The sequence below is a fragment of the Lithobates pipiens genome, unplaced genomic scaffold, assembly GCF_037356315.1.
Source record: "Lithobates pipiens isolate NorthernLeopardFrog02 unplaced genomic scaffold, aLitPip1_a1.2 Scaffold_1, whole genome shotgun sequence".
NCBI lineage: Eukaryota > Metazoa > Chordata > Amphibia > Anura > Ranidae > Lithobates > Lithobates pipiens.
This window is the reverse complement of record NW_027507685.1, coordinates 48,472,461-48,496,293: the sequence shown is the minus strand read 5'-3', so window position 1 is coordinate 48,496,293 and position 23,833 is coordinate 48,472,461. Positions and strand designations below refer to the sequence as shown.

At 44.2% G+C, this 23,833-nt stretch overlaps 1 protein-coding gene across 1 annotated transcript in view; it reads right to left on the bottom strand.

The window, feature by feature from the left end:
- GPC4 (glypican 4) overlaps window positions 1–23,251 on the bottom strand; it is a 159,436-nt gene extending 136,185 nt beyond the window's left edge. Inside the window, exon 1 of the mRNA XM_077493220.1 lies at window positions 22,877–23,251. Coding sequence (XP_077349346.1) covers window positions 22,877–23,033 — 157 coding nt within the window. The 5' untranslated portion in view covers window positions 23,034–23,251. The remainder of the gene's footprint in view (window positions 1–22,876) is intronic.
- Window positions 23,252–23,833: the final 582 nt, after the last annotated feature.

Genomic DNA, 23,833 nt, shown 5'->3' with positions numbered 1-23,833 from the left:
GAGATTTGATGGTTGCTTCGCATTTCATACATGAGGCCCAGTACGCCCACAGTTTAATATATCTTAGAGAATTCCATCAACTCCTATAAGATTGGTTTGATTGCCAAGTTCCAACGTTAATAAATGTCCTGTGCAGGTAATAAGCCACAAACCAAGACAAGCAAACAGCTGAGAACATCCCAGCAAGAATCAATTGCTGCATTATAAGGCAAGGAAGACGGCAGCAGACTTTCCACTCCTAACGAATCCCTGGTATGAAGGGAGCCGTCCAAAATTCCAAAATATTGCTGAAAATGTAAACTGTTCTTTTAGACCAGGATTTCCTGAGCACCATGGGGGAAAAAAAAAAAAAGTTCAATTAGCACAAGAGGTCTATGCAACAGAGCCAGCAAACATCTCTGGATATTTTCCCATTGCGGGCCCATTTCCCGGGTGTGTGAAGAGATTTTACATCATCAGATTTGCTCACGCTGGACATTAAAACGAAAAGTAAAAGGTTAGACAAGGATAACACATTTTTTCCAAGTTATGTTTGCTTCTCTGGAGAATGAGTGGGCTAAACTCAAGACCCTACAATCAAGTATAAAAACTGCTAATCAGATAGGCCCATGGCCTGGAGACTTAACTGAATGCTGGCACCCTGCTAAAAGCATTTTTGGAATATTTAACCAGAGCTCAGAACAATATAGAATCGTTTTTTTAACCTCCCTGGCGGTATGATGATTTCTGATTTTAGGTGCTGAAAGCGGTACAATTATTTTGCATGGAAATTTGGCGTTTTATATTGTAGGCCTGCAATTCTTAGGAATAACTCTCCTAAATCTGTTCAAACCAGAGTCTAGTAGACATCCCGGGTATGATAAAGTTTATAATATAATAAATAACTATAAATAATGATAACAAATAATAAAAATTATTCAATAATGTAATCAAATCCAAAAAACACTGAAATCTGCTCATTTGCAGAATTGTCGCTGTCATTAGATTTCATGTTTGATGACGGATCTCCCCACAAATCGCTATCGCTCAATTCTGCAAGTGATTCTAATTTATTACCGCGGTTTTCTAGCTGGTCTAAAATCACTTTTGACAAAGGGACACTTTTTGGTTGCTATGGACAATCTCCAAATTCCAGGCAGAAAAAAAAAACAGTATTTATAATATAAAAGTGCATGCAGGGCACTGGACAGACCACTAGGGACAAAGGGGATGTGCATTTTTTTTTTTATATACATTACTGTAATCTGTAAGATTACAGTACTGTATGTGTATTGTCTTTTTTTTTTTTTTTTTATTTGGTGCCAATCTCCGCTCCCGTGCGTCGTAACGTTGCAGGGAACGGAGCTTGGCGGCACTCGGGCACTGTGTGAATCGGGCGGAGGACAGCTTGCACACACAGCGGGGAGGACATCACAGGATCCAGGGGACAAGGTAAGTAAGTCTCCCTGTATCCAGCAATACCGCTCGTGGTACTGAATTCCCAGCCAGAGCCAGACTCGGGTTTTGCAGGACTACGCTGCATCTGAGCACTGCAAACCATAAATGCCATTTAATTTCTTTTTAATATTCAATGCAAACTCCCCCATCCATCCATGTGTCCATGCTGTATTTTGTTGAGAGATCACTTTGAAAAAAAAAATCCCCAAGTATTTCTGTCTATGGCCATCTTGTGTAAGGGTAGATGATTAATTTAGCATCTACTTCCTGGAATTCATCTGCCCTTCACTCAGGCATGCAGGGTGCATTTAGCTGAAAAAAAACCTCCTAAAGACTCCTGGGATGTATGACAATTTGCCTAGGTATGGAAACCAGAAAGTAACTGAAGAAATGTAAATAAAATAAAAAAAAGTTTAATATAAGTAAATATAATATACTTTCCTATCCATTTACTAATGCTAGCGGCATTAGGATTAAAGAGTCACTGTTGACAGAGTGAAGTTTGGCTTTAATTACGTTTTAATTAAGTTGGTGAGATGCCATTTTCTGTCCAGAGACAGGAAGTGATGGGAAATCACTTGGCTCACATTTGTGACATTTTCCAAACACATCTGAGTTTTAAACGTGTAGAAACAAATAGTTCAGCACATGCAATCAGTGAGGTTTGTGCCCAAATTTGACACTGCAGCACAATCATCTGTCCTGCTACCACAGCATTAAAGTGAATCTGTGCTTTGCCCATGCAGACCCCCAGCAGGCACATATACTTCTCTTCCTTCCACTTCCCTGCTGGTAGCAGTGAAATCAAAGCCCTGGGCCAGCTACAAATAACCAGAGTTGTCGCTCACAGAAGGCTATGGTCCCCGCTGTTACATGGAGAAGTCACACGTTCCTCTATACTAGGAAGTATCATGTATTTCTTTCACCTCTCAGCACCGAATAAACCAGAGGGAGAGCAAAAGGTACATTTCTGGGGATTGGAGGGTTAAAGCAAGCTGAAAGGGGCAAAGTACGCGCTTGCAGCTGATGCATGCATGAGTCCTCCTATACATGAGTGCCCAAGTACAAAACACCCACAGAGCAACACCTAATCCCTCACATGTATTACTAACAAAAGAAATCGTCATTTCCTGTCATTACCTTTTCAAAACACCTTTAGCATGTTCATTTTCACTACTACCAAGAAAAAAAAAACATCACAAAATGCCTCATAGTGATCATATGAAGAGACGAAGTATAAACTGATTAAATGCATAGAGCAGGATATTTAAAAAATATTGTATCCCCAGGAAAAAGGTGGGAAATGTCATCCCTGCCATTCTCTCAGTGTTTCTCAACTCCAGTCCTCAAGGCCCCACAACAGCTCATGTTTTCAGGCTTTCCATTATTTTCCACAGGTGATTTGATCAGTTTCACTGCCTTAGGGCCGGTTCACACAGGGGACGACACGAGGCGACACGACTTGCCGTGCCGCGACCTGACAAGTCGCCCCCGTTCTGTACTACGGAACCGTTCTAAGAGGAGCGACTCGAGTCGCTCCGACTTAGAAAAAAGGTTCCTGTACTACTTTTGGGCGACCTCGGGGCGACTTGCATTGACTTCTATACAGAAGTCATTTGCAAGTCGCCGCTGAGGTCGCGGCAAGTCGTGTCGCCTCGCATCGCCCCCTGTGTGAACCGGCCCTTAGTAATTACCACAGCTGATTTATCTGAGGGAAATCCTGAAAATATGACCTGTTGGGGTGCCTTGAGGACTGGAGTTGAGAAACACTGATCTAACTTGCACTCTGTATGGATATTATATGCATTTATCTTGTTCTACAAGAGTCCTTCTGTTAATGAGAGTAAATTTCACTGGGAGAAATCCAGCCTCACTGAGCACTGACAGAACCTCACCTATGGATGGATGGAGTAGGTGAAAAGATGGACTATTTAGGTAGGCCCTCATTATATACACACACCAGTGTTTCTCAACTCCAGTCCTCAAGGCACCCCAACAGGTTTTGTTTTCAGGATTTCCCTCAGATGAAATGGCTGTGGTAATTACTAAGGCAGTGAAACTGATCAAATCACCTGTGCAAAACAATGGTAAGCCTGAAAACATGACCTGTTGGGGCGCCTTGAGGACTGGGGTTTAGAAACACTGATTTATTCTAATAGATATGGCTAGGGATACACCGATACCAGTTTTTTAGACCAAGTACTAATACTTTTTCTTAAAGCGGAGATCCACCCTGAAAAATATTTACATTTTCCCAGTCCTTTAATACTAAAAAACATTTGGAGTGAATTTTTTTTAAGAAGTGCCCTGTTGCTAGGTGGTGGCTCCTAATCCGCCACTTCCTGTTCCGCTTCAGATTACTTCCTCCCTCGCCTGTGCTCCTGGGAAATGCGAGTCATCATTTCCCAGGAGTCAGTGGGCAGGACTGTGTGAGAATAAATAAATTGCGTTATTTCCCGACAGGAAAATTACGGCGGACTGAAGGCTCATCTTGGTTGCCATCACAATGGGGCGGGCACTTCTGACGATGCCACCCAGTGTGATGGCAAGCTGAGAAGTTTCCTTCACCGCTAGGCGTCCTTACTGCACGTGCACGAGAACAGCGGTGCATGCTGGTAATATGGCAGCACCGTATCCCAGAAGTTTAGGCTTCTGGGCTTCATCTGCCCACAAGCAAGATAGGAATGCCCGAGCAGCATGAATATAGACAGTGGCAGCAGAGGCAATAACTGTTCTTTAACAGGCACTTTTTATTTCTCTCTTTTAGGGCGACATTCACTATAACAAAACACGTATAGGACCCTAAAAGCTATATTTAGTGCTATATTTCATCCGCAGTATACCAAACCTTTGTACGTTTCTATAGCATTTCTAAATACAAGAATTTTACGCAATAAAAAGCCATATTGTGGGAACCACAAAAACAGAAGTACCTTTACAATCAGATTCTTTGTAAAGTCACAAGATCTGAAATATGCTTATCATTCACAACAGGATTTCTTCTTTCTATATTAGGTCTGCCATGCCAATCTACAAATACTTTTAGTAGTAAGCCCCCATACACAAGCTTTATATCATACCATGGGGAACAGACATTAAACCAATTATAATTTCACCAGCTATATACATTCACTGAATAATTCACATCAGACAAGCAATCCTCTGATTAGGCAGTCTCTAGCCCTGAAGATCAGCTTCCTGGCAGTCGTCACTAGTCCCATGTCATCGTTTAGTGCCCATTGTGACGCTGTTTGACAATCTGAACATATGTTGCTTGGACCACACAGCAATTCCTGCCATGTTTGCTTTCCTTTTGCTACTTAATTCAGTCACTAGATATAGATAAGCTTGACTCTTTAATTTGATCTAGTCACAAACATGGTAAAGCTGCCCACCTGTATTATGACATTTTTTTTAAACAATTTATTTTTTTGGTGCTTTTCTCACTGTGGACTCATTTTCTCTGCTTTTGAGGCAGATAGTGGAGGAAGCCATCTTGGGCTAACAATGGAATTCCTCCACTAGAGCTAATTTTAGAGAAGCCAATTAACCTTCCAGCATGATTGTGGAAGAAAACTGGGAGGAAACCAACAAGCACAGGGACAGCATACTAACTCAAACCCAGGGTCCCTGTGCTGCAAGGGAAAAATCCTGACCAATCAATGCCAACTTAGATAACAGGCTCTTTGGTAAGGATTCCATGTCTATGAAGCAATCTCAGACACCACCTCCAAAGTTTTACTAAACCCACTGCAATCACTATATCTGGTCTCCCACAGTACACAAAACATAGAAACGCAACCGTTTTAGTAAATGTAAACTGCTAAATACCTTTTCTCATCAGCAGTATATAGCAGTCTTGTGGCTTCCATCAGAGCCTGGTTAAAGCTTGTAGGAGGGGCTTTCATACTGTACTGGCTGTCCTATCAGAATACAGGACCCCTGACCCCCAGTGATGATTGGCCCTGTGCTGATCACATGCACACTCAAGAAAAAAAAAAAAAACTACTAACACACAAACTGAGCATGTGCAGCCTGACTCCAGTAACCGTCTTATCCAGACATATTTTGGAGACAATGCAAGAAGGGGAGGATTTGTGCACACAGGATCAAACAGCTTTTTTACACAATGAAGATTAAAGTGATGGTTAACCCACTTATATAAAAACATCCCATCTGCACTGTAATAAACCAGTAAATGTCCCTATGCCAGGTAAAAAAAAAAAAAAAAATATGCTTATCTGTATGTATAACAGTGTGGCTCCCAGCGTTCAGCTCCAGTGGGCGGGGCTGAGCACTCCCACTGACGTCAGCCGGAGAGGAGAGAGTGAAAGCAGAGTCAGCAGAGCGCTGTGATCCGCCTGTTCTACATACAGATGAGCATATTTTTTACCCAACACAGGCACATTTACTGGTATATTAGAAAGCAGATGGGATGTTTTTTAATGAAATGTGAGATAAGCAGGAGCATGGGGAGTGGGCGCTGACAGGCAGAGGGGGGAGGGGGACAGAGGAGACACAGAAGAGCAGGCTGCGGATGACGGAGGCACGCAGACAGACCATGATCTCAGGGGCTCAGCAGGATCAGCCAGGTATTACACTGTGCCGAATTACACAGCAAAGCACTGTGCTGCGTAACATGCTTTGGAACAGAATCTGAATTTTAAATTTTTTGGTTAAACGCTTTAAGCCCCTGGGGTTCCACATGAGTATAACGAGCATTCTTTACTGCATATAAAGACTGATTTTACTGTTGTGGGTTTAGTAACACTTTAATTCATCAATATCAGATTGGCTGAAGATCTTTGACCACTACTACAAACCACCAGATAGTCAGACGTTTCATGGGACAGATGTGCAACTCCCAGGCCTCCTCCCCTTTTCCCATTGGCCTAAGCCTAAACAGTCCACACAATGTAAACGCAAATGCGGGAGAATTGTAATCAACTGTACAAAATAAGCATAATTTCATGAGTTGATTAATCTTGATCATGCAAAATGAAAATGTTCTGTTGCACCCCAATAATAATTTACTTATGTCCACACATGCAAAGCTCCAGCCAAAACGTTTTATTTGATTGTGGTTAGGCTAGAGTGGGAACGGGTTGGACTGACTATCAGGCTTTATTACCATTAGTGCCCCAATGGGGGAGGTTTCCGCTCACTTCCTGTAATGACAATAGAGGTAAAGTCTCTCCAAATGAGAGAGAACACATTTTTAGTTCATTTAAGCTGGCCATGGATGGTTCGCATCAAAGTTGTCATTGGAGGTTATTGATTTTATACTTTGTGTAGCTAGTTACTGTGTATTTATACATACACATTTCTATTTTGTTATAATTCATTAGTAATTTTTTTTTATTTATTTTTTTGACACTATGGGGGTTATTTACTAAAAGGAAAATCCACTTCGCACTGCAAGTGCTCTTGGAAGTGCAGTCGCTGTAGATCCGAGGGGGACATGCAAGGAAAATAAAAAACAGCATTTTAGCTTGCACATGATTGGATAATAAAATCAGCAGAGCTTCCCCTCATTTCAGATCTACCCCTTAGATTTAGAGCGACTGCACTTCTAAGTGCACTTTCAGTGCAAAGTGGATTTGCCTTTTGTAAATAACCCCCAATATCTCTGTAGTTCTATATGTGGTATCTTTTCTACGCCTTTTCTCCTTTTGGTGTAACGTCCCCTTTCTCATTGCGTGATTAGCCACTGAACCCCACCCATCATCAAGGTGAGTAGAGGATTGTCTGTTCTTTATCATTGTTTAGTTTGGTTTCCAGACCCATTTTTGTTTTTTCCAATAGATTTCTTTGAATATTAAAAATGAATTAGATAGTACATTTGGTTTGTGATGCAATGAAGATCCGCTTTAACATTGAATGTGTGGATTGGGGAATCAAGCGATTTTCATTCCTACAAGCTATGGTTGCAAGAAAGAATGTCACTCCATCTATGGCTGAGCTTTAGAAAAAAAATAAAAAATAGCACTTCTGACAGTTTTTATTGCAGCTCGTCCTCTCTTAACTGGGGGCTCTCATCCTCCTTAATTTCTTGCAAGGACATGAAGTGAGGGAAAATCCCAGACAAAAAAAAAAAAAAAACACCCCTTTATCCATAACCCCAAAAAGTCAGCCAAAGATGGTTTGAATCTCAGCTGGTTTAGCAGGGACCAGCCAAGATTCGAGCCATTAGCAGGCTGATTGTATTCAGGTCAATCCATTGACTTGGGTACAACCAGCATGCTAGATTTTTACATGCGAATAATCACTCCCGTCAGGAATGGCTCCCCACACTGGGATAACACAATAGCTCCGCGGGAGAAGTTCCCCCATCAACACTGCCTGTGCTGGTGGGGGAAATTGAGCAATTTGCTTTCCTGCAACCTGTGGTTGCAAAGAAAATCGCATCATCTATGGCCGACTTTAGGCTTCAAGGTCCTGAAGGTGTAAAAACCACAAAACACTCAAAAACATAGGTTGATTATTGAAGAAATCAGTACTGTAACGTGGCCATTAGGCCCTGAAACCGCAACAAGGAGCCGAGAATGGAAAGAGTAAATCTTAATACATCAAACATGGTTTGCTGTTATAGTAGAAAGTGATGGGGGAGGGCAGCATCATTTACATTGGAAGCTAACAAATTGTCTCACTTCAATTAAAATGCATGATACTGTGCAGAATAAAGACCGACTGACACTTCCCATTTTCAACAGCGACTATTTATGGTCCAAATGCTGCCTCTGGAAAGAAACACATGAGCTTACCAGCTGCACAGTAAAATATACCTACACAAGAGAACACTGGAGGGTCTGTGCAGAGCTTTAGAATTTCCATCTGATCTGGAATGTTTAATGTAGAAAGATTATGGTAATTTCTCCACTCAGAAACTGGAAGATTTGAGGTAGCCGTCACCATTAAGCATTTATAGGTCGTGTCATTACCCTCGTTAATTAAGTGCTGCTTCAATCATGTAAACACTATTGTAACTTTAGCTAAAACGGCTCTATACCTAAACAGTTGAAGTACATGTGTAGCAATAATTGCCAACATGTTAAAATGCATTCTACGGACACTTTGGGCTCCGATTTATAATTGATTTCACACACAACTTATACAACTGTCACCAAAAGATTCAAATTTTACAACTGAATCCAATTAGAAAAATCTGTGACTCTCCAGTAAAACATTAAGGCCCCTTTCACACGGGGCTGTCTGTTTTCACTTCTCCGCTTGGACAGGGACGGACCTGTCAGAGAGTCCGCTCTCCCCTATGGGGGGGGGGAAATCGGATGATTACATTTTCATTCGATCCAATCCACCAGAAAGATGGCAAATAGGACATCCATCCTTCTGGATTTTGCGGAGCGGATCAGATGTCAGTGGACATGTCACCACTGACCTCCGACGCTCCATAGAGCTGTATGGAGCGACCGTTCAGATCCACCTGAAAAAACTGATCTGAATGGTCCACATGTGTGAAAGGGGCCTAAGGCTACTTTCACACTGAGGCGCTTTACAGCTAAAAATATTGCCTGTAAAGAGCCTCTCCTCTCACTCCAGTGTGAAAGCACAAGGGCTTTTACACTGGAGCGGTGTGCTGGCAGGATGCTCAAAAAAGTCCTGCAAGAAGCATCTTTGAGGCGCTGTAGGAGTTGTGTATACACCGCTCCTAACGTGTCGCAGCCCACTGCAATCAATGGGCAGAGCCGCCGCTGAAGTGGCGCTTTTAACCCTTTTCCGGAAGTTAGCGGGGTTAAAAGCGCAGCAAAAACAATGGTAAAAGCGCTGATAAAAATAGAGCTGCTTTACCACCAATGCTCGCCCCAGTGTGAAAGTGCCCTTAGGAATTACCCCGTAACTTCTGAAGACATGCACCCAAGTTCTTTGTGTGATACTGTCATTTAAACTCATATTAAACCCAAAAGCAAACTTTTTTTAATTGCAGTTTGCCATTTCTTAGAGGTGATGGCTGCATTCATTTTCTTTTTCAGGCTCTCTTTCTTCTATTTTCATCTGGTGATTTATCAGTCTGTCGTTTTTCAAAAGAACAAGCTTTCCAGCAGAATGTTGCAGATGGCACAAACCATGTAACACTAGCAGGGGTTCTTACAAAACATCAGCTTTTATTTATGAAAAAACCTTTACCCCAAAAGGGGAAAATAAAAAAAATAAAAAAAACAGTTTACTTTAACCGTTTAAAAAAGTAATAGCTGGCGTGGGGCTTATAACTCAACTGCCTAGAAACAACGATGAACTACCCTGTGTACATGTACTGAACAGAGGAGAGTTCAGGGGCAGTTGAAAAAATAATTGCCCAACTGCTCCCAAATGTCCATTTCCAGCAGCAGTGTACATGAGACTTTAGCGTTATTTAAATCAGCTAGACCGTCTAAGAGCTCATGCACATTGCATCTCAAAAAAAGCTCCTACAGGCTTTTGAGCTTTAAGCTCTCATTTCTTTCTGCCTGGAAACTCCCATCCATGTTAGCCAATTAGGCCATACACACCATGGCTTTTTCAGTTTACAAACCCCACCAAACTCATGTTTTTGCGAGGAGCTTGCTCAAATAAGCTCAATAAAAGACATGCAAGAGAGCACAAAAAAAATAAAAAATCACAAGTTTCTTCAAGCTTTTAGTCAGAGATATAAAATCTTTTACAAAGTCTTTATTGGTAGAAAAGTAAATTCAACAGATTAATGCAACAGTGTGATGGTTACGTCAAATATAAGATGGAGAGGAAGATCCCAACAAAGGGATGTTATATACATGGTACAATATTCATCAGTACAACAGAAAACAGCAGCTATATGTCGCGATGAAGATCATTTAATGCCCCAGAGTGTATTGTATGGTAGGCAAACCCCAAGCGATAAAGAGGTGTGCATACATACATAAATTAACTGCATATTGATTATGGAAAAGAGAAAAATAATTGTTTGGTTTTTATTTTTAATTTTTTTCCCCATCACTGTACCGACTCCTGGAAGCAAGGAGTGTCAGAGAAAGTTTACAGTAAAAGAAAGGGAATAGTTAGACTCTGTAGTAGACAAGGGGGGGTATAAGAGGAGGAGGAGAGAAAGGAGGGAAGAGTACATGGGGGGGGGGGGGCATCCAGAGACCCTTAAACTGAAAGTAGGCTGTTAAACCTTTAAGATTGGTTGCATAATATCCATGGCTGCCAGACTCGAGAAATTTATTGTGAGCATCAGAGGTGAGGGCAGCCAGTTTCTCATTATTTATAATGTTAATCATGCAGTTTTTAACTGCTTCGAAGCAGAGTACTGGGGATTTTCATGCCTTCGCAATGGTCAACTTAGTTGCATTAAAAAGGTGCAGGGCCAATTGGCATTCCGGGCGGAGGAGTTCAAGGATAGGTTTCATACAGAAGGGCTTCTCTTTTAAGGTTGGAATGGAGCATGTTATGATGAAGGGTGTAGACCCCGACCCATATAGTAGACAAGTCCACCAAATGTGGGCCATGGTACCTTCCTGCGAACAACCCCGGTAACAGTGTAATATAGGAATAATATGGGAATATGGGAATAGGAAGGAAAAAAACAAGCTAGTCTAGCTGGCATATAATACCATCCATAGAACACTTTGTATGCCTTTTCCAGAATGGAAACATTCCTAAAACTCTTTGTAAGGGCTATTGCCATGATTTGCCAGTCCTCTGGGTCCAAATGTTTACCCAAGTCTCTCTTCCATTGGAGATGATATGATCTCACGGGGGGGGGGTTCTTAGAGGAAATGATTTAGGAGTATAGAGATATTAGTCCCGGGGAATGGGCTTTAGCCCTGCAGATGCTTTCAAAGGGGGTCAAGGTGTATGGGGTAGGTTTGTGAGTTGTTGGAAGTGCTTAATTTGAAGGTAACTATAATGCTCTCGAAGGGGGATATCATGGGAAGATCTGAAAACATCAAATGTCATCCTCCTCATAGGGGTGAACAGAGAATGAACATCAGTGAATCCATTAACCGTCCACCACAAGAATTGTTTAAGATTCTCACAACTGGGGGGAAATTAAAGGGTCATGAGTAAGACGCAGTAATGATAGGGGGGGGGGGGTCGGAGAGATAGTAGTCCTGCCGAGAATTTAACAGATCCCTATAGGCAAAGAGTGTCATACACGGCCCAAACCCACGTAGGCGTTTTTTTTTTTGGGGGGGGGGGGCAGGGTACAGAGGAAAAGGGAATAGGGTGCAAATCGACCAGATCAATAGTGGCCCAAATATAATATGTGTCATGAAGGTGAGATAGTGGGGCTATGTTCGCTTCCATGTAGTATGCCTGAAGATTGGGGACCAAAAGACCTCCATTGATTCGCCGAACGTACAGAGTCTTCTTATTGATCTGGGGTTGTGTGGGACTCCAGACAAATTTCAAGAGCTTACATAATATATAGGAAGCGATCGGGACTGGTGATACTCGAAAGAAATACAAGTTTTGGGAGGTCAGTCATACTAACCGCAGAGATCCTGCCGAACCAGGATAGCAGGAGGTGGGACCAGGATAGCATGTTAGCGAGCTTTCTAAAGAGAAGAGGGAAATTGGCCTGGTACAGGCCGTCATATTTAGAAGTGAGACGTATACCCAGATAGGGCAATGAGGGGAGCCATTGAAATGGGGAACTGGCTTTTAGAGAAGTCAGCTCCGAGGAGGAAAGGTTTACGGACATCGCCTTAGACTTAGTAGGGTTAACATGTAGTCCAGAGAGAGACGCAAAAGTCTCCAAAAGGGAGAATAAATTGGGCAACGAGATTCTGGGTGCCGTCAGAGTCAATAGGATGTCATCTGCAAACAACGAGATCTGATGAGCAGAACCCGCCACTTCAATACCCGTTTTATCTGAATGTGAACGGAACGCCTCCGCCAGCAGTTCCAAAGCCAGGACAAACAAGAGAGGCAAAAGAGGACAGCCTTGTCGAGTACCCTCTGGATAATAAAAATAGAGGATTCAAATCCGTAGTATTTAATTTTAGCCTGAGGGGCATCATACAGTGCTGCCAGCCAACCTAGAAAGGAAGTGCCAAAGTTGCGGAATACGGTCATGAGATAAGGCCAGGACAAAGTGTCAAAGGCCTTGTTCACATCCAGTGACAAAAGCATAGTTTCCAGGGAACGGTTATGGGCAAGGTTCTGCAATTGAATGATTCTCCTAATGGCATCCCCTGTCTGTCTCTGTGGTACAAACCCTTGATTAAATCTCAAATGCCTGTAAAAGCAATTTTTTTTTTTTTGAGCTACAGTGTGCGTGAGCCTTCCCCCAGACTGATAATACTGCTGTCCAAAAGGTGCCCCTTGTGTGCATTTATCCAGAGTGGGGGCACTTTAATACAGGAACAGTGTGTCTTGCCAATCAAAAAACCTAAGAAAACAAATGTAGTCACAACATCTGACGATTGGTAAGCTGCAATATTACATTTTCTGGTTTTAAAGTGATAAAAAAAAAAAAAAAAAACACAACACACCTTTACAAACATGTCATACTTACCTGGTCTGTGTAAGGGGATTGCTAGAACGCTCGGTCCTCCTTTTCTGGGGTACCTCAGCATTGCTCCTGGCTCCCCCTCATCAAGTGCCCCCCATGGAGAGCCGCATTCCATGGGGGTAACCGTGCGGGCGCACCCCGTTGTGTCCATCGATGACAGGACTCGGCCCCGCCCCTTGCATCACTGGATTTAATTGACAGCAGTGGGAGCCAATTGGCTCCCACCGTTATCTAGCCAATGAGGACACGAGACAGTGGCTTGACCTTCTGAGCTCACTCTCGTCGCTGGAACAATCGGGTTCAGATAAGAAAAAGGGGGGCTCTGGAGGGCAGCTGCACCACAGAAGGTTTTCTGTGAGACCTAGAGACTTTACAACTCTAATACCGATTTAAGTCTAATTCCTGATTAGTATAAATATTAGGCCTTGTACATGCTGGGCATTTGCCCAGCTCTCCTTAGCGCCTTTTCTCCTGCACTTTGCAAATGCGTTTAAGAGTGTCAATCATCTGGGTGTTCATTGATTCCAATAGCGAGAATATTACTCTATTCTGGCCACTGAAATGAATGCTCAAGCACCATAACGTACCTAGCGTTTAGGTGTGCTGGTCTTTTTTTCCTGCAGGAACACTTTCTTGAAGAACGACTATGTGGCTATGTTTTTTCATAAAAGGCATTTCCCACATTTTTCAAAAAAATAAGTACAACCATACTACTACAAAAAAAAAAAAAAAGTGCATTCATTAAATTTTTTGCATTGCAACTGTAAGCAGTTGATCGTGGGGGCAATGCACATGCTCAGTTATAGAACTGGAGAGAAAAAATGGACTACAAATGCATTTACGTCACTGCACTTGCGCTCCATTGAGGACTGTATATTCCTCTGCTGCTGTGGCAGATGAGACTTGTAGTCTTCCATTCACAGAATCCTGTGAATGAATGACGTGGGCAGAGCCGCACAAAGCGAAAACAAAATCAAACAGAAGCCTTCCCACAATTTAGGTGCAGCACCAATTCCATCTGCTGGCCACTGCTCTCTAGTAGCATAGCCACCGGGAGGAACTATAGTGAGCAGAGGAATGGTCAGACATCCGACATTCTGATATTCCCGACTGCATGGCTATTAAAAAAAAAGGCATGGCTATTATAAAAGATTGCCGCCACAGGTCAAACTCTTTTATACAGCTAGCCTTCAGAAAAGTGTGTGTGTGTGTGTGTGTGTGTGTGTGTGTGTGTGTGTGTGTGTGTGTGTGTGTGTGTGTGTGTATTCCATAAAGGAGTTGCTATAAACACAACAGATTTGAATGCAACACTTCAAAAACAAAAATGTCAAATGTTATGGTACACAGACAAAAAAAAATAAAAAATAAGTCCACAGTCAAACCTCACAATAGCATGCAACTGTATAGACTTCTACTATAGCTCGCAAGTCGCAGACAGAAAAATCTGAAATATGAAATTCAAGGAACCAGCATGTCCATATCTAGTAACAGTCTATGCCTGATTAATTAAAAAGCTACTAGCCCCAAAAACCAAACAGAAGATGAAATTTTTACTTTAAAGTGTGTAGGCGGTTGCAGGAGGACACAGCCGACAACGGAAGCTCCATAGTAAGTCTATGGGTGATGTCACTTCCCATTCATTTCACAGCCGTTGTCAGCTGTGTCCTCTGCAGAGCTTCCCCCACTGGAGCCCAGATCGGCTTAAAAAAAATAAAATAAAAAAAAAAAGTTATGTATACCGATTCCTTCTTTTCTGGGCTAGATAGGTTAGTGTTACATTGTGGATGCCTGTAGATGCAGGGATTTTAGTGTTAGACTGGACTTCTACTTTAAGGTGCCATTCACGCCTGGAGTAAGATGAATTCAAATTTTTCACACATAGGGCATCCCGTTCAAGTGAATTGGCTGACCTTTGTGCAACAAAATGCACCAAAATGGTTTTCAAACCCTTACATGCATAGAGATTCGGATCTACGAGTTTTTTTTTTGTTTTGTTTTTTAAGGCTGGGTTCACACTGCTGCGGGGGGAGATCCGGATGTGATTCGCACCGCAAATCACATCCGATCTCCGTAGCGATGCGAGTACAGCCATACAGATAGTATGGCTGAATTCGCATCGCTCCCGCAGCAAACTCGCACGGGACCCTTTTTTTGGTCCGCAACAGAATCGGATCGCATGGGTGTTCACACCATGCGATCCGATTCCTGTGCGAGTCGGCAGATCGCACTGCGATATGCGGACGGATCTGGGGGTGTCATTAACATATCATTGACACTCCCAGCCGTCCGCATAGGGCAGTGTGAACTGCCGGCGGGAGTAATGTGATGCGGGAAAACGCCGCGGATTCGCGGCGTTCCCGCATCGCAGCGGTGTGAACCCGGCCTAAAAGCATGTTTTAGTGCATTTGCAGTGCGATTGTCACACATTTTATAGCGCAAAAAACACATGTCTGCTGGCCGCATTTAGGATGCCATTAGAAATTAATGGCACTGCAAGAATGAAACATTTTTTCACATGTTCCAGCAACACGTGCAAAAACACACATTTCCAGTGTGAATGAGGCCTAAGGATTCCATTCACTCAAGTGTTGCAGGCACACAATTGTGCGCTTTCCCACAACACACAAAACGTGCAGCCATTATTTTCCAATAGAAGCCCATACATCCTGCTAATGCGCACGCCAAGCTGCATAAGAAGAATCTACCATGCGTTTTGGTGTGGCGAGATTTTTAAAAAGGGTCAGGCATTTATTTTGCATGTTTCTTGGGCATAGGGCAGCAAACTGAAAAGGCTGCCTTAAAACACAGCGCACCAGGGTGGATTTGATTTAAATCACAAGTAAAAAGGCTTGATTTAAATCATAATTTTTAAAGAGCAACTGTCAACTCTGTCCTACAGAGGCTCCTCCTCTAATGGGATGGCTGGTGATGTGGCAGTGACACAACAAGGTGAGGGACATAGTGGGCATCCACTTGCATGCTGCCGCCAACAGGTGCTGCCATTAGGGTTGCACCAATACGGTGCCGATACCGAGTATTTGCACAAGTATCGGTGCTCGTGCAAATGCACCGATACCTGAAACCGATACTTTCAGGTTGTCAGTGAGTTTCCCCAGTGTTAAAGTGGTTGTAAACCCTTACAAACCACTTTGACCTACAGGTAAGCCTAGATTAAGGCTTACCTGTAGGTCCAAGCAATATCTCCTAAACCTATATGGTTTAGGAGATATTTGCCCGAAAATGGGCAGCGCTGTCTATGGCGCATGCGCCGTAGACAGCGGCGCGCAGGTGCACTGAGCGCGGCATTTCCAAGAATGGAGCTGCCGCGTGTGTCGACTCCCGTGCGCATGCGCGGGAGTGACGTCATCGCGGCTTTGCCGAATGACAGCGGCGGAGCTGCGAGACCCCACCAACAAGATGGATGCGGCGGACTACAGGGGACAGCGGCGACTTCGCTGGCTCCTGTGTCAGGTAAGTGACACATAATGGGCTACTATGCGATGCACAGTAGTCCATTATGCTTTGCAGGGAATGAAAGAGGAAGTAAACTCATCAGGGTTTACTTCCTCTTTAAAAAAGTCCGGTAATTGGAGCGGTCAAAAAAAAAAAAAAAAAAAGCAACCAGCAATGTTTACTAACAACATTTCTCAGCCCTGAAACACTAAAATAAAAAGAGACATTCATCTGCAGATCAAAGGGATAAACAAATGGTCCTCAGTTTAACCCCTTAATAACCCTCAATTTACTCTAATCAGCCTTAAAGCCCTATTCTCCTCCATTTAATTATTATTTTCCTGCTATTTTTCTTTTGTTCTATTTTATAAATGATAAACTTTTTGTTTGCTTTGTTAATGAATATTTTTTACGCATATATGTTAACTCAAAAAAGCTTTTTCTGGACACCGGATTGCTGGCAGAAAACGCTGGTTGAAAAACTTGCTTTTAACAGCGTTTTGTACTAGCGTTTATGAGCGTTTATTAGCGTTTATGGGCGTTTTCAATAAAAATACACAGAGGACACTCCAAAAATCCCACAGTACATTCCAAACTCCCACAATGCATTGAAAAAAATAGAATGTCGAACACTAATTAACGCACGTTTATCAGCGTTTGTCGTTTTTTGGCGGTGAAAAATGGCACTTTGAACGCGAATTTCTGGCGTACAGAAAAAAAGCCCATAAACTCCACTGCTCATTAAAGCTGAAAAACGTCCATGTGTGCATGGACACATAGGCTAACAGAGTGGAGTTTATGGGCTTTTAAAAAAAAACGCCCAAACTCCAATAAACTGCAGTTTATGAGCTCCAGTGTGCATGGAGCCTGAAAAAGCTAAATTAAAGAAAGGAATCTAATTTGTAAATAACTTTTCAATGCTTTGTATCATTGCTGACAGCTGAAGTTAAAACAAAAACAGTTGTGGTAGGTATTGGTAGCGGTGAGAACTAGAGAGAAGTATCGATATTTGTACTCATTGTAAAAAAAAAAAATTGGTATCGGTGCATCCCTAGCTGCCATGATGGATCTGAAGTGACAGGTGCTCTTTAAACATAAGGACTTATTCTTGCCGATGGTTAGAATCTAATATTTGCAGCCAACATGAAGCTTTCCTATTTAGAATAAGAAGTTGTCAGGTTAGTAAAACAGCGATATCAGAAACAATTTTGAGTTAATCACAGAGTTGGAGAACTACTCAAATTCTTTTAATTAAAACATTATTATTATACAAGATTTATATAGAGCCAGTTTGTGCAGCACTTGACAAAATGAAGGCAGACAGTTACATTACAATTTGGTACAAGAGGAATCGGAGGGCCCTGCTCATTAGAGCTTACAATCTAATAAGGAGGATCAATTAATACAAAAGCTAATAGCTGTAGGGGATGAGCTGATGGAGGAAGTAAAATAGTGCATTAGTCAGAGGCAGGATAGGCTTCATTAAAGAGAAGGGTTTTCAGGGATCGTCTATAGATGGATAGATTAGGGGACAGTCAGACAGATTGGGGGAAGGGAATTCCAAAGGATGGCAGAAGCTCTGGAGAAATCCATAACAACATTACAAGTTATCTCAGCTTGGATTAATTGAATGAGTTTACCAAAAATTTAAATATTGCAGAATACAGAGCCTCATGCTACATAACTAAACTCCATTTGATGCTAAATAAACTAAATTAAATAGATTTACACTCCAAAAGCATGTTACTAAAATTAAAATTTGATACAAATACAATTTAAAAAAAAAAAAAAAAAAAAAAAAAGATTTTTTTTTATTTATTTTTTTTTTTTTATTATCGCTTTTTGTCCACCCTGCAGTGCATGAAAACATGCAAAAGCATATGCGCTCCATCGTGCCGGCATCGGTGTGAGTGGAGCATGAAGCTAAATCTTAGCACTATCAGCAATATGTTTGCCCCAGCCCTTAAGTGCACTTTGATACCAAAGCAAACCATCAAAGAAACAAGGATACTGCAGTAAACTTTAAATGAGTGTCCTGTGGCACATGTGAGTTTTTTTTTGGGCGCTTTCAGAATAGAAAGTTTGCTATGCTAATAGGAAGTAAGAACTTTGGAGAGTAAACTGTTGAAGATCAATGACATCACAATGTCATATTGTTTGCAGGCAGCGTTACATTCACAGGGTACTGAAAAGTGGCTGTAACATATGGTCAGCTCTGTAGAGCTCACAATAGCCCCCAAGGTTAGTCATTTATCAGAGCCAGTCAGATCCCATGATTTTAATCGGACTTTCCACTGCTCAGATAACCAGAGAGAACCTTTTCTGCTGAGACGGCTTCAGTACAACAAATAAGGAGTCCTAAAGAAAACCACAAATCGTGGCTAGGGGAGTAAGAAAAAAAAAAGCCAAGAAAACAGATAGTAAAATATCTGATCTGACGCTGCAGTACAAAATCTCCAGCACTATGAAAAAAACGACTGACAAGTACGCAATTTGTGAATTCCGATCTCTTTCCTTCCCATTAATAACCAGGACTGAAACAGTTACAGTAACATCAGACTACACATTCAAGTTTTGTCTTCTTTTTATTGCCTTTTCAGGATGTTTGCAAACATGTTAATGGGGACCTGGCTTCTGCTTGAACATCATGCTAACTGACAATATATTGTTGCCCCTAGCAACTGTCATATCCAACAAGGTTCTTCTCTGTCTGCAAAGGGCAACAAGAAATCCTCCTCCAAGATTATCGTTCTACTCTAGTGCCCGGATCAGTAATTATTATTATTATACAGGATTTATACAGCGCCAACAGTTTGCACAGCACTGTACAATATTAGAGCAAACAGTACAGTTACAATACAATAGAGGAATCAGAGGGCTCTGCTCATTAGAGTTTACAATCTAGAAGATTAACTGAAGATGGCAAACAGATGATAAATGATTAATTATTTACAGGATACCGACTTCCTTCACAAATGACACCACAAAAACTAGCCAATCATATTCAGGGGGGACACATTCCTACAAACTAATGCAATGCACATTCATCAATATGCACCTTGGCCGGCTTAGGAGTGTGAAAGGGCATAAAGAATTGAAGGGGATGGGAAGAGGTGCGACATTAAACAATGGCCAGCCAGGCTGCACATGGCTGAATACATTAGTAGGAACAATAGGGAACACATCCAGGGAGTAACAAGGTAAAATGAGGAAAGCTTGCCTCGAGGTACGCTTTACAAGTGTGACTGCATGGAAGAGCAGACTGTGCCGGAATTACACATGCTCTATGCCATACTAGGAAGACCGATTCCCCAAACCACCCCCTTCTTTATGAATCACCCAGCAGATGAGCAGCCAAGGGAGGGGAGGCTTCCCTACTTACCTGGCCCTACCACCACATGTGGGGTATATACTGAATCTAGGGCACCCGCTCCCTACAATACAGCCTACCAGTGCCATCACAAGGCAGCTGTACCAGCTCACATCTCATAAAACACAAACAACCACTACAATAAACTATAAATATTAGCAACAGGCAACTTATACCAAGCACAAGCTTCCCAAGTACCTTGCTAGGAAAAAATCTGCACTTTAGCTAGCGGTCATGGGGAAACTGTAGACAAACGGAATACTGTGTCTACGCAAGAATCTGTATAACAACGCATCTCATATTTTAAAAAGGTCATGGTTGCCACACACATCTATACAATTCATCATTCGCTGCAACTAAACTGATAAGGATTGTAGGCCAAAGACCCTCCGCCTTTCGAGTTAGGCCCCTTTGACACTTGTGCGACTTGTCCTGTGACATGGGACTGCAAAGTCGCATGACAGGTCCTACCCCATGATTTCCAATAAGTATCATTTATATCTGTGTGACTTCAAAAGTAGGCCCTGCACTACTTTAGTCAGACTTTGATGAGACTTCAAATCCATTTTTAACTCTGCAAAGTTATCAAAACAAATTGTAATCACTTCCAATTAAACAATCTGATTGTCAGAACTGATTGGAATGGATACTGATTGGCTGCAGCAGATCATATTTTCAAAGGGTGTTTACAATGGCTCAGAAAACACAGAATCCCAAGTGCACTACTGCACCATTCCATATTTTATTCAATGGCAGATCGATTAGACATTGTTCAGAAATTACCAGGTGTATGTGTAGAGTAAATGGGCACGTTTGTCATCAACGTGCCTCCTAATAGAACGAATGCCATATTCACACTAACTACAGGAACGATTGGTAAAGCACATTCAGCCTCATTCACACAGTGGGAAAGAACAGGCGTTCGATTCACAGATGCAAAGTAAACGTTGGCTCTTTACAGTAATAGGGAACGTCTTGTACATACGGGGCGTCTGCATCACTGTGCGCTAATTTTCAGCTCAACTGCAATGTTTGCCAGGTGATGCCACTTCCAAAGCTTGCCAATCGGCTCCATTCAAGTCAATAGAAGAACCCCAAATACCTTCACTAAAGTCCACTATAGTGCCCCAAATGCTGATATTGAAATCAATAGAAGCGCCCCCAAAAACACCCACATTCAAATCAACAGAAGTGTCCCAAAAGCCTCCAAGTCAATAGAAGAACCCCAAACACCTCCATTCAAGTCAACGAAAGTGCCCCAATTGCCTCTACTGAAGTCAATAGAAGCGCCCCAAAAACACCTCAAATCAAATCAACAGAATCGCCCCAAACACCTCCACTCAGGTCAATAGCCTAACCCCTAATACTTCCATTAAAGTCAATAGTAAAGTGCCTCAAATTCTGCCATCCAATTCAATGGACGCATGCCGCAAACGGAAGCGTAATGCTCCAAAGGCGTCTGGCGCACATATGCAGGGAGGGCGCTATGGTGAGTCTCTTATTTGCTTTCCTCCCACAAAAATAGACAATTGGCTATCTTCAGAAATCACCTCCAAATTGCATCTAAACCACAAAACCAACTCTCCGTGGGTGTTCCGGTCTTCGAACGCACCCTTAAGAGCTGGCCACGCACAGTGCCCCCCCAACACAGTCTACGCGTCACAGCGCGCCCCCAACAGTCTACGCGTCACAGCGCCCCCGTGCCGCCTCCAACAGTCTAAAGGGTCACAGCGCCCCCAACAGTCTAAAGGGTCACAGCGCCCACGCCGCCCCCAACAGTCTAAAGGGTCACAGCGCCCGCGCCACCCCCCCCAACAGTCTAGTGGGTCACAGCGCCTGTGCCCCCCCCCAACAGTCTAAAGCAGTAATGGCGAACCTTGGCACCCCAGATGTTTTGGAACTACATTTCCCATGATGCTCATCCACTCTGGAGTGTAGTTGAGCATCATGGGAAATGTAGTTCCAAAACATCTGGGGTGCCAAGGTTCGCCATCACTGGTCTAAAGGGTCACAGCACGCGCTCCCCCCCCCCCTCCAACAGTCTAAAGGGTCACAGCGCCCCCCCCCCAACAGTCTAAAGGGTCACAGCGCACGCGCCCCCCCAACAGTCTAAAGGGTCACAGCGCACGCGCCCCCCCCAACAGTCTAAAGGGTCACAGCGCACGCGCCCCCCCCAACAGTCTAAAGGGTCACAGCGCACGCGCCCCCCCCAACAGTCTAAAGGGTCACAGCGCACGCGCCCCCCCCAACAGTCTAAAGGGTCACAGCGCACGCGCCCCCCCCCCCAACAGTCTAAAGGGTCACAGCGCACGCGCCCCCCCCCCCCCACAGTCTAAAGGGTCACAGCGCGCGCGCCCCCCCCCACAGTCTAAAGGGTCACAGCGCGCGCGCCCCCCCACAGTCTAAAGGGTCACAGCGTGCGCGCGCCCCCCCCCCACACAGTCTAAAGGGTCACAGCGCGCGCCCCCCCCCCCCACAGTCTAAAGGGGCACAGCGCGCGCGCCCCCCCCCACAGTCTAAAGGGTCACAGCGCGCGCGCCCCCCCCCCCACAGTCTAAAGGGTCACAGCGCGCGCGCCCCCCCCCCCACAGTCTAAAGGGTCACAGCGCGCGCGCCCCCCCCCCCCACAGTCTAAAGGGTCACAGCGCGCGCCCCCCCCCCACAGTCTAAAGGGTCACAGCGTGCGCGCCCCCCCCCCCCACAGTCTAAAGGGTCACACAGCGCGCGCCCCCCCCCCCCACAGTCTAAAGGGTCACACAGCGCGCGCCCCCCACAGTCTAAAGGGTCACAGCGCGCCCCCCCACAGTCTAAAGGGTCACAGCGCGCGCGCGCCCCCCCCCCACAGTCTAAAGGGTCAAAGCGCTCGCCCCCCCCACCAGTCTAAAGGGTCACAGCGTGCGCCCTCCCCAATAGTCTAAAGGGTCACAGCCCCCCCCCCACATCGCCCCATCTGATGACCTCACAGAGCCGGCTCCCCAGAACTTTACACCAGGGGACCCCCCATAGGGCACAGGAGCGGAGATCAGTCCTCTATACTGACGTGTCTGGCACATGATAGTGGAGAGACCCTTCACCCCTCCCCCATACACGGAGGCCGGTAGGTTCCCCCTGGGATGACTCACCGTTGATCTCATAGACCGGAGCATCGTTCTGATTGAAGCCTTTGGACACGTAAACTTTCCGGACCTCAGAACAACTTTTGCTGGCCCCGGCGGCGGAGAGGCTGCCCAGCGCTACAATACAAAGCAGCAGCAGACGGGGGAGAGACGTCCGGAGCATGGCGGAGGAGTACCGGGACAAAGGCTGCGGATACCGGGACACTCTACTCCTGGCAGATACTCAGCCCGCTTCCTCTAGGCTCCGGCTGTCCGGGACAAGTTGTACAAGTGTGGCGGGGCCCCTGGCGGAGAGCTGAGCTCTGCTCACTGATCCCTGCTCCGGCGGAGACTGTCCGGGGCGCTGTGTATACCGAGCTGGCACTGGGTGCGAGGAGCACAGGGCGCGCATGCGCGGCGCGGCCAGGGAGAAGCATGGAATGCGGGAGAGAGGAGGGGGGGTGGGGGGGGAGTCAGCTGTTAACCCCTGCAGGGAATACGTGTGTGCCCGTACAATGCTGGCTGTGTGTACACAGCGCTCAGGAATGTGCACTTCACTCACTCATTGGGATCTGTGCAATTTACATTTAACACCTTCTTCCCTGGAGGAAAATCTCTCAGAGGGTCCTAGACTTCCTGAAAGCTGGACTCCATGTACAGGGCATGGGGCTATATACTCCAGAAGGTGGCAAAAGACGCCTCTAAGCTTGTGTGTGTATATATATATATATATATAAAGGCCCCGTTCACACGTCACGTAGCGAGAACTTTCCTTCCTGCTTGCGATTTTGCGTGGGCAATTTTCATGCGATTCACTTCAGTGGGCTGCTTCATGTGCGTTTGTCGCCCAAAATAACCTCCTGCCTCTTTTTTAGGTGACAAGCTTCACGCAATTTTTAAAGTAGCGTTTTGCCAAGATTGCAGCGCAAATCTGTCTCATGCCAATATAGACATCTCAACCTGCGAAAACTAATTTCAGGGAGG